The sequence below is a fragment of the Chanodichthys erythropterus genome, chromosome 19 (genome assembly GCF_024489055.1).
Source record: "Chanodichthys erythropterus isolate Z2021 chromosome 19, ASM2448905v1, whole genome shotgun sequence".
Classification (NCBI taxonomy): Eukaryota; Metazoa; Chordata; class Actinopteri; order Cypriniformes; family Xenocyprididae; genus Chanodichthys; species Chanodichthys erythropterus.
Genome location: NC_090239.1, coordinates 21472582 through 21484916, shown reverse-complemented (window position 1 = coordinate 21484916; position 12335 = coordinate 21472582). Strand labels below are relative to the sequence as shown.

At 37.4% G+C, this 12335-nt stretch overlaps 1 protein-coding gene across 6 annotated transcripts in view; it reads left to right on the top strand.

Moving 5' to 3' along the window:
• svild (supervillin d) overlaps positions 1-12335 on the top strand; it is a 168725-nt gene that overhangs the window by 60626 nt on the left and 95764 nt on the right. For all 6 annotated transcript variants that reach the window (XR_010892630.1, XM_067368975.1, XM_067368972.1 and 3 more), the window contains exon 2: positions 4899-5406. Coding sequence is in view for 5 of the 6 variants with exons in the window: in XM_067368975.1 (XP_067225076.1) it covers positions 5036-5406 (371 nt within the window). In the remaining variant the exon portion in view is untranslated. The remainder of the gene's footprint in view (positions 1-4898; positions 5407-12335) is intronic.

Genomic DNA, 12335 nt, shown 5'->3' with positions numbered 1-12335 from the left:
GACTGCGGACGTCGTGACCGAAAACAAGGTCGTTTGGACTGAATCCAGTACTTTCTTGCGCAGCTTTCCGAGCTGCCATCATTAACCTAGGAAGACCAGTCTCCCAGTCTGCACCCATCTGAACACAATATGACCTCAACAAAGACTTTAAAGGAACACTCCACTTTTTTGAAAATAGGCTAATTTTCCAACTCCCCTAGAGTTAAACAGTTGAGTTTTACCGTTTTTGAAGCCATTCAGCCGATCTCCGGTTCTGGCGGTACCACTTTTAGCATAGCTTAGCATAGTTCATTGAATCTGATTAGACCGTTAGCATTGCGCTTAAAAATTACCAAAGAGTTTTGATATTTTTCCTATTTAAAACTTGACTCTTCTGTAGTTACATCGTGTACTAAGACCGGTGGAAAATGGCTGCAGCAGTGCAATGATATTACGCAGCGCCATGGAGACGTTTGTGAGAGACGCTGCGTAATATCATTTCACTGCTGCAGCCATGGAACGGCAGCAAAGTTCCTTGATTATTACGCCTGAATGAGAGTATAGTTCCTAGCCATATCAGCCTAGAAAATCGCAACTTTTCATTTTCCACCGGTCTTAGTACACGATGTAACTACAGAAGAGTCAAGTTTTAAATAGGAAAAATATCAAAACTCTTTGGTAATTTTTAAGCGCAATGCTAACGGTCTAATCAGATTCAATGAACTATGCTAAGCTATGCTAAAAGTGGTACCGCCAGAACTGGAGATCGGCTGAATGGATTAGAAAACGGTAAAACTCAACTGTTTAACTCTAGGGGAGTTGGAAAATGAGCCTATTTTCAAAAAAAGTGGAGTGTTCCTTTAACGTTTGATGAAATCTCTCCAGTGCTCCTTGACTTTCAGCATGATAGGCACTGGAGAGATTATGTTGAATATGAAGTTGTTTCAACACTTGAGCAAATAAATTAAAGTAAAATTACTTCCTTGGTCAGACTGGATAATTTGAGGTATCTCAAACACCGAAATGAACTGAGTTAGTGCCTTTACAACTTGCTTTGCCATTACAGAACATAAAGGATACGCAGCAGGAAATCTAGTTACTTGACACATAATTGTTAGCAAACATTCGCTACCTGCTTTTGACTTAGGCAAAGGCCCGACACAATCTATAATGAGATATTCAAAAGGTTGAGAAATGACAGTATCGGATAAAGGGGAGCAGGTTTCAAGGACTGATTTGGTTTTCCAGTAAGCTGACACGTGTGACACGATTTAATATATTTAGACACTTCACGCTTTAATAGCCAAAAAAAAAAAAAAAACGTTTCATAAGTAACTTGTACGTCTTTTTCACTCCCATATGGCCAGACGTATCATGTGCTGTCTGTAGTACTAGTTGCCGGAGAGATTGAGGAACTACAATTTGCACCATTGGATCACCAATTGCAAACTCTCCTTTTGGTACCCATTTTCGAACCAACAATCCCACATCTAGGTAATACCCAGAAGAAAGATCTTCAACTGTGTCCAATGAGACAACTCTGTCAAATAATTCAACAAGAGTTGAGTCAGCTTTTTGTTTTTCAATCAATTCATCACGTGATACTGACAAAATTGAAGGGACTTCCAGAGTTTTACTCGCCACATTGTTCGTTTCAGCTTGTTTTTTAACCATCAACCGTGTTGTCACACACAACGACAACATATCTAAAGAAGAGACCAAATTTACGTCCCCAACTGGTTCCAAAGCCATTGGAGTGGGACATGGTGTAACTACTAGATGTGGTGAATCATTCCGCCAGACACGATCACCAGCCAAGTCATTTCCCAGGATTACCTGTATTCCTTCCACATGCAAGCAGGAACGAACAGCCACTTCCACTTCTCCCTGAATCAACTCAGAATGTAAAACAATTTTATGAAGTGGTACAGACATAACATTCAAGCCAATGCCTTTAATTAATACATTACTTCCAGTGTAAGAATCAGTTGAAAAAGGCAATACATTCTCCAGCACAAAGGTTTCTGATGATCCTGTACCGCGTAAAATCTTAACTGCTACGACTTTTGTGGAACCCACCAGTTTAACAGAACCCTCTGTAACGAACGGAGTAAAAGCAAACACACGGCAAGCAATTCTGCACGTTATTCATTGTTAAAGGAGCCACAGCCAAAGCGACGGACTTCACAGAAGACACAGATTTCGAATTCACTTTAGAATTGTCAGCTTTTGCTTTCAATAACGGGCACTCGTTCTTCCAGAGTCCAAACCCATGACAATAATTGCACATTTGCTCTGTCTTTGTTTTCAACATGCAACGGTTTGCCGGGTGACTCGCGCACAAATTGAGAAAATTTGCTAGATTTTCGCCATGGATCTTTTTGAAAAGTATCACCATCAGATCTGTAATTAAAAACCGTCTTATGAATCAAAGAGAATTCATCAGCCATAACGGCCCCCTCATACGCCGTGTCAGGTTTGCGCTCGTTGATGTACGTTGCAACACGATCTGAAACAGAATTCTTAAATTGTTCAAGCATCATTAATTCTTTTAAATCGTCGAGAGTTTTTACTTCCGATGCTTACACACCAACGATTAAAATAGACTGAGATATCATGTACAAAATCAACATACGTCTGTTTCTCACTTTTCTTCCAGCACCTAAACTATTGTCGGTAGGCTTCTGGAACAAGCTCATACGCCCCCAACACCGCCGTTTTTACTGCTTGATAATCAGACGCATCATCCACACTAAGTGAAGAATATGCTTCTTGCGGTTTACCTGTAAAGACAGACTGCAACATCAATGTGCGTTCGTCATCCGGCCAATTTCGTGCATCCGCAACACGCTCAAACAATAAAAAGAATCGTTCAACCTCCTTTTCATCAAATTTTGGAATCAATCTCATATTACTCACAAAGTCAGACTTGCATGAACCTGAATTATGTTCCAAATCCCCCGTTAAAGAAAGTTTGCCGTCTCTTATTAAATCTAAACGATAGCGTTCCAGTTCAAGTTGCTGCTGCTGCAAAAGTTCAACACGATTTTGCATTTCTAACTCCTTTTCTTTTATTTCAGTTTGAATTAACAACAACTGCTTTTGTTCCTCAAATGTTAACCGAGACTGTGTTGTCACATTAACAAAAGTTGACGCGTCTTCAGACAATTGAGACTCCAAAACACCAAGTTCAATTAATTCGGTCTTTACCAAGGTTTTAATGTTCTCTTTTACACGTTTATCTTGACCCACCAAATTAATTTTGTAATATTCTGCAAGCTCCAATAGTTGATCCCTAGTTAAATCATTTAACAAGCTTTCAGACGGCGCACTAAAAAAAATCAGAACTTGAGGACATTTTAACAAGAGTATGGCTACTAACTTTCAACAAAAAATGAGAGAAGAAAAAAAATATATAATGGAATAAGCAATTCCCTCTAACTAAACTTTAAAGCTACCTAAACTGTGTATTTACCTAAAAATTACCTAAAAAGCACATTTTAGTTAATATTTCATGGTGTCTTGAGTAATTTAAAACACAGGTAAAAAACCTGTGAATAATGAATACGGATAATTCCTTCATTTTAATACAGTACATTGTGCCCTATTTTTTTACAAACTTTTCTTAGTGTAGCACACTTAAGACCAGTACACTGCTTAAATAACAATAATTGTGCAAACTTTAGTTTTACTAGTTGCTGCTTTTGCAAAATAAATAAAATGTAATTGTTCAAAAAAAAAATCAATGCTGCATTAAAAAAATATCTGTTCATTAAGATGTTGTTTATATTTTACAAATAAAATGTTTATATTTTTTTATGAAAAAATCTAAATTAACCATATTTCAGATCCTATTTTTATGTGGATTCTAGGCAATAGCGCAGTTTTGCGCCATGGTTACGCAATGACGTCATCACGCAATGACAGCACAACGTCATTTAGCAACTTTTAGCAACAAATTGACCTGCCTTTAGCAACTTCCCCTGAAAATTAGTTTGCAACACTGGTGCCATGGCACAGTGGTTGGGAAATACTGGTCTAGCTGTTTTTTAACACAAACATTTGTTCTCTGTGAACGATTCCTTAGTAGGCAGCCTATGCATGCACAGGTTTCAAACCTGTCCTGAAGGACCCCCAGCACTGAACATTTTGTAGTTCTCCCTCATCTTACACATCTTACAGCTCCTCAAGACCTAGGCTGTTTGAAATTGCCCCTCTATACCCTTGTTCAGTATTCCCAACATTGCTCCACTAATATAATCCACTTGAAGGAGTGAATGAAAATGAGAGGGTGAATTTGGACACTGAGTTTGACGAAAGGGTTGCCGCTTTTGCATAGTTTGTGCTTGCTGCTTAATAATCATTTGAAACTTGGCAAACTGGCAGTAGTAATGATAAGATTTATCTGGAACTCTGACATGGAAACTAGCATGTATAAACCTTAATTAAACTATTTAATAATCAATTAAAAAGGTATTTATAGCTGTATGATATTACACTGCAGCCTGTGCAGTGCTGAGGTTTAAAAACCCCTTCAGTAGACAACAAGGCATCTCTCTCTCTCACTCTCTCTCCCTCTCTTTTCCTCTGGGTCTGTTAAGGGTAATATGAGAATCACAGCAATGTGGGCAGGTGTTAGAGTTCTGTGTGTTTTCTTTCAGCTAGATCACTTCTGTCTTTTGCAGGCTTTAATTCAACAGATCTAGGCTGACAAAAAAAGTGCCTTAGGAAAGATTGTGTAGAGTGTAGGTTTGTTAGTGATTGTGCCACTGTTTATTATTTTTATTTTTATTATTTTTTTTATTCAATCGCATATTTTCGTTTTTGTTTTTTTGTTTTGTTTTTTCATTCAGTGCTTAAACAAATGCCTTTTTTAAATTTAAGAACAGGCAACTCATTTTGTTTGTCTTTCTCAACAGTGGAATGGTATCGGCAGACTTGTTGTCCACTAGGAAGTGAGCAAGAACGCCCACTGTCACCATCAGTCATTGGAGCCGTGGACTCTTCCACATTGTAGCTTATATCACAGACAAAGGACGTGTAACTGAAGTGAGAGATGATGGATGCTCTAGATTCTTTGCAAGGCTCATCTCTGGAATCCAAAGCTGAACGTATTGCCCGCTACAAGGCCGAGAGAAGGCGGGAGCTGTCTGAACGGTATGCCAACTTGGAGGAACGTTCATCCATATACACACGGAAGGAAAGACATCGGGAAACCACAGACACCTCAGATACAGTGCCCAGCTCTGAGCAGAAGAGGAAAGATGTTTCCTCTGGACTGAGTCAGTACAATAAAGATAATGCTGCTCTGAGCGAGCAAGAAGACAGGAGCAATTTTGAGGGAAAGGCCAAAACAGATGCCATACCATCCTCTAACATCTTCGTTAGTCACAGCAACAAAGTAACAAAGTCACACCAGTGTCACAGGTGAGCTTGAGTCTCAAGGTAATATCCTACAGTGCTAGACATTGGGCATTTAGAGACTATAACACAGATCTCATGTTTCACTGTTCAGTAAATTCAGACTGAGGGCAGCATTTAGATGTTGAGAACTGAATAGTCAGGGAGAGGTCTACGCCAGGACACATCCTGCTGTTTTGACATCTGAGATTTTTGTTTTGGTTTAAACCTTCAGAAACTCTGTCAGCATGGAGTGTTTTTCATTTCTGGGCAATTACAAACGTAGATATAACCAAACGTGCGAGGGTTGGATAGGTAGCATTATTCCGCCAGTTTGGAATGTTCTTGTATGGAGAACAGGGTAGAACTTTCTCTTCCTTGTTTGGTGCTAATTCTCTATATCAATGGGTCTCAAACTGTGGTTCCAAGTGTTTTTTTTTTTGTTGTTGTTGTTTTTTTTTAAATAAAGCAACTAATAAATTTATTCATTAAAATAAGTATTTGTTAGTATTATATTATATTATATTATATTATATTATATTATATTATATTATATTATATTATATATTTATATTATATTATATTATATTATATTATATTATATAATTAGACTTAATATAATATATGTAATATTATTTTATAATTGTAATGAAATAAGAACTGTCAAAATTGTGGATCTGTAATGTAAAGCTATTCAAGATGTAGGATAAAAATGAATGTCCAGATTTGTGGTTTTAGGTGGTTCACAATTTTAGTTTTACTGTTGTATTTCTGGTCTATACTGTTGTATGATGTGCTAGGCATCCATAAGAAATGTTTTGTATCTTTTAAGATGAAAATGCAGATTTCAAAAGAATTTTTTTGAGATATTTCTAACCTGTAAGTCATGATACAAGCAATTCTTTATTCCCTTATCCAATTTGTTTAAAGTTCTGTGATGCAGTCGCTTGATTTTTTAAATTTTTTTTAGACTGACAAACATGTCAGATTTACTAATTACCTTCTCAACGATTAAAATTGCGTAAACATGAGAGTGGCATGTTGACATTGTTCATTCTCAGACTTAGCTATTACATGTCAAACCAGCCTGTCCTGTCCTAGCATGTCTCTGTTTAGTCTTTAGTTGTCTGCATTGTAAAGGTCAATGTTTTATCTGGTTCATGTAGGCTTGTGTTAAAGTGAAAGTAAACCTGATGTGATTTATGAGGTGACGCCATGGTAGCCTTTAGCGTTAGCCCATAGCTGACCACATGATATTCTGTCTTGTGTCTGCTGACACTGAGCCTAATTTAACCCCAAAGGTTTTTTTCCCCTCACTGCTACATTGCTCTCTGTACAGTGACAGCTAGTAATCAACTAAATGTTACAGCTTGTCTAGCAAAAAGAGAAAGAAAATAAAGTGAAATACACAAGGCGAAAGTCGTTAAAGAGTGAGTGGTAATCTTTGACACAATCAAAGAGGTATTTTCTTCTAATTTTCATGGAAATCTTTACTCCCAGTCAAAAGTTTGAATCTTTTTACTTGATCTTAATTACTTTTTAATCGAAAATTATGCAATTTTGTTTCAAAACTGAATTTGAATAGATGGGTAGGAGCAGATAAAAATAGGAAAAGCAGCCAACAACTATCCAGCACCAGCATCCATGTAAACTTAGTCAATACAGTTTAAAAAGCATCCAAGGATGCACAATATTCAGAAGAATGAGTAGATGTGTCCAGACTTTTGACCATTGTTAAGTTAACAGAAAACATCATTGTTCATCTGTTTTGTGTTTATATAAACAAATGCAGCCTGTTGGACTGATAATCAGACACAATACCTTGAGGTAAAGGTATTAAAGTTAAAGTTAAAAATACAGTGTTGGATTGTTTGAAAATTTTGGAGTTGCAAAGCTCAGACTACCCTGACCAGTTGTAAAGTTCAATTAAAAATATGAGAGATACTAAATGAGAAGAATCTCTTTAAAATGGATCCCAATAGAGATTTGCTATAGCCGTGACTAGTAGAGGTTGGAAGGAAGCAACATATAACTGGATTAGGTGTATCTGTGTAATTCTGTTCTCTGAAAACTCATCCAGCATGTCTAATAAGGTTCAGCTGCAGGCTGCTGTAATATCAAGGTCATTCTTTATGAATGGATGAGTTGGGTCATGCTGTGGTTCAAACCCATACCTACTCTTTCATCAAATGTTCACATTTCCTCTGCTCTCTCCAATCAATTTTTTTCTTCTATTCCTAATTTTATTGTTTGACCTTTCCAAACCTCCTATTCCATCTTTTTTCCTTTATTTCTTCCTCTGTTTCCTTTGGCTAGAATTAGTGCATCCAAGTTCTTTGACCTGTTCATGATGTTCAGAACATTCCTTGGGTAAAGGATAGTTATTGCCCAATGCCCATCTAGAAACTGTCTTCAGCCAATCAGCATTGAGGAGAGTCAGTGTAACTAGAAAGGATAGTTCACCCAAAAATCAAAATGTTGTCATTGTTTACTCAAAACAGTACTGTATGCTGTATTTTGTCCCTATGGAACATAATAGGACTGGAGCAGTTCATGGTGATCATGAGCTGTCAAGGTCCAAAAAGAATATATTTTGTATATATTATGTAAACTTGAAATAAAAATTGAATAACTTTATATTTGGTCTGATTCTCACACACTTATAATGACCCCCTCAGAATGTTATTCAAATGCACAATGTGGTCGTTACGAACTTATGAAAATATCTACAGTATTTCACAATTTTTCAAAGTTTTGTTTCACTGTAATAACAGCAATATGGCTTTGAAAAGGACATGAGAGTGTGAAAATTATGACCATTTTATTTTTTTGGGTGAACTATTCCTTCAAAACTTTACACCAAGACCAAGACTAAACATATCATTACAATCTAAGATATTTGCAAACAATGGGCCCGATTACACCTAGTCATTTCATGTGTTTTTACTCCTCGGATAGCTATCTGATTTATCAAAACGATTTCATTTACAGTTGTCCATATAAATGTGTTTAGGCAAAACGGATATAAATCCGATCTTTGGTTCCCACGCTATATGCAGGTTAATGGAGTTCACGTCACCAAAAGCAACAAATGAGCTGCATTTTATTGACCATCTGCTAATTTCAAAATAAAAGGCCACAATAGGAGAGAGCACGGCAACAGCACTGGTAAGATAATTTAGTCTCATTACTTTTACTAAAGATAATTTGTTTTTTTGAGCGTGTACGACTTTGTTTCATATGCGCAGTTTGCACGTCGGTTTGCTGAAGAGATACTAAGCAGTAGCGCCACTGTCATATTTGGCTATAGGATGTTATTTTGCCTATAACATGCTCTCTCATACGTTTACTTTTTAGTATTTTTGAAAGGAGTAAAATTTACATGTGTGGTTTCAATGACTACATGCTTTTAGAGCTGTTCAGTTTTGACTGCAATGCGTCCCAGAACACCTCCTGAAGTGGTTTGAGCATTCAGATTTAAATCCATCTCAAATGCGTTTCGGAGGGCAGAGAAAATGCATGAAGTAACCAGGTGTAAACAGGCCCAATATGTTTGCACCAAGTATTTCCCTTTTTTTTTTTTCTTTTTTTTTTGTAGCCTAAATTTCTAGAAAAACTTTGTATACCTACATTAAACTAGCCTCATATTATTATTAATAATAATAATAATAGTACCAGTTAAAACAATAATAATAATTGTAAAATAGTTTATATTTGGTGGGAAGTTTTAAATTTGTCATGTGGTGCAGGTATGACATCACTTTGTAGGCCAAAACGCAGAAGCAAGTTAGCATTTTAGCACTTCCGGTTACATTGTGCCGAAGTCAATGGGTTTTTTGGAGTAAATGTTTTTTGATAAAATTGAAAGAGTTGTTGGAAGCTTAGTGATGGTGATGTTGAAGTTGAGCGACCGTGATGAAGTTGAGCGACCGTGATGAAGTTCGTTTTATCCTACCTTTACTTCTGGCGACTGCATTTATGCTTCAAATTTCATAAAAGTTCTGTCATTCTGTCAAAATGATCTTGATGGACAAAACGTGTGTAACGATCGGCCCTATTGGTCAATTTTACATGAATTAAAATGGGGTCAGATTACACTGTGTGAGCTTTTGGAGTGTTTAAAAAGATGAGACAGACAACAGAAATAAAGTGAATAAATAAAGTGTATTTACAATTTCCACATGGAACTTAAAACAACACAATAAAACTAGAAAAACTTAGGCCGTTTAAAAGCAGGGAGTCCATTTTCACCATACCATAAAACAGTCCTTAAGAGTCCTAGTAACGTGCTGAAAATCCCAATGTGAAAGTGTCCACCGGTGTATATACAAAGTCCACAGAAGTGTTAATCCAAGTGAAGTTGATGTGAAGCACTGGAAAGGTAAGTCCAAGAAATAACTCCTCAATCCAGCTTGTGGGTGATCACGTTTGTAATGAGCGGGCTTGATTGTTTGCCATGCTGCCTCCTTTATGCTGGCTTACTTCCTTGTTCCTGTCATGTGATCAGTCACATGACAGGCAGACCCATACACATTTAAAGACATACACACATTAAATAGTTAAGAGGAATAAAATGGACTATAAAAAAAAAATGTAAACCAATTAAAACTCTATTATACATAAAATCATTGTAATAAATAGAGCGGTAAAACATGTATTTTATGTGACAGTGTTACATAGGTACTAGGGCTGCACGATATTGGAAAAAAATTACATTGCGATATTTTTTTCCCAACAATATATATTGCGATATTGAAAGGCATCAATCCAGGCTAAAGTCAATAATTACCATTCCATGATATTAATAATTTCACTAATAAGCAAGCTTCATTACAAGTGACAAAAAGGTCACTTAATATTTTATTCCAAAATTAGAACATTTCTGTAAACACAAAAGCAGAACACATTTTTAAGTAAAACAGCAGCTTTACACCAACCCCCCTGATTGGTTTACAACAATATAACTTAAAATAAATATATTTTTTATAAAACAACTTAAAAGATTGTGAACCAAAATGCTTATAAGTCAACTTTTCTTAGCCAAAGTGCCAAAGTAAAACAGTGTTGGTGTTGGTCATCATAATCATGGCTAAATATATGAAATAAACAGATTAGAGAACATATTCCTGTAAACAGAAAAGCCGAACACATTTAAACAGCAGCTTTACAACACCAACCCCCCTGATTGGTTCATAACATAACTTAAAATAAATATATTTTTTATAAAACAACTTATAAGCATTTTGGTTCACAGTCTTTTGTTTTTAAGTCAACTTTTCTTAGCAAAAGTGCCAAAGTAAAACAGTGTTGGTCATTATCATAATCACGGCTAAACAAAATGAAATAAAACTTCTAAACTGAGTATTCTTTAGCATGATCATGACCATGCATGTTTATGTATGCTGTATGCAGGGCTTGACATTAACTTTTTTGCTCACCAGCCACTGTGGCTAGTGGTTTTCCGAAGTTACTAGCCACTCAGCATTTTCACTGGTCACAATTTTAATGTTGGTAAATTACATTTTATATGATTAAAGTTGACTTTGTTATGCTTAAATTACTTTATTTTGAGTCATTTTACTTGATTTAGAAGATTTAAAACCCTTTCAAACTTTTAAATGCAGATTGACCACCTAAATCAAGACTACGTTGTATATCAGCTGGTATGTAGCCTACAGGTGGGCAAGAGGTGGACAATATGAGCATTGGCTAATATGAGAAAATTGATAAGTTATTTGTGTTAGGCTATATAAAAGAACAAAGCAAATTACAAAAACAATAGTAAATTAAAAATATTTTTTTCAGATACAGTATGTTTATTTAACATATAACTTATAGCCTACATTTATTTAACATCGTTTGTTGTTTGATTAACATTAATGACAGACAGGTAGGCCTATTTAATCGAGCAGCTGAATGCATGAACGTAACTTATGCATATTCAGTTATTACCCACCTGTTTACGTCCACTTAAGTCATAACTGACTGTATTCACGCGAGATACTCCACACGATGGACATTTAGACATCTGTGTGCACATGTATTTGACTATTCAGGCGCGAGGAGAACTGATCGCGCGCGCAACAGAGAGAGAGAGAGAGAGAGAGAGTGCACGCGAGAGAGTGCTTCTGTTGTGTGTCATTCAGCGCAATTCCGGTGCCGTTTTAAGTGATCAGACAAACTGGTGGTGTTTCCTTGTTTTGTGGCCACAACTTTATGTTGGCTGTGAGCAGTGAGCAGCGGCCCAGCGAACCAATCACTGTGCAGGCACGCGGGACGTGCATGTCACCCCAGCAACAAGCCATACAACAAACTCGTGTTTGTGCTACCCTGGTGCTACCGTTCTCTTAATACACCATGGGCTACTACCCTTCATATCGCATGTTCCGGCGATGTGACTATCGCTCACGTGCACATCGCGATGTCGATGTTAAAACAGAATATCGTTCAGCCCTAATAGGTACATAGAAGGGGAGGATGGAGGATTCTGTGCCACTGTTACTACTGGGCCAGACTTGGACACCATCTTCTCCATCCTCCCCTTCTCCAGACAGCAGCTCATCAGCACACAGGGTGTTGACGACACTCTCCAGAGACTTTCCATCTCTCCCTCCACACCACCAACCGACGGGATCGAAGTGCGGGACCACCAAGGCGTGCTGTACCGTCAGATCCAGAAGGGGGACAGCAACGTAAAGATCCAGCTCGTCATCCCCAAGGCTCTGATCCAGCAGACGGTACAGCACTTCCATCGAAAGACCCCAGAGAGACACCATGGACGGCTGAAGACCCTCCTGAGGATCCTGGAGGTTGCCTGGTGGCCTACGATCCGCAGCGACACCTGGAGATTCATCGGCGACTGTAAGTCGTGTGGTGTGGAGACCAAGGAGTGTGCCGTCATCAACCCCAGCAGAAAACCACCTCATCATCCACCTCGTCACCGTTCATCATCAACA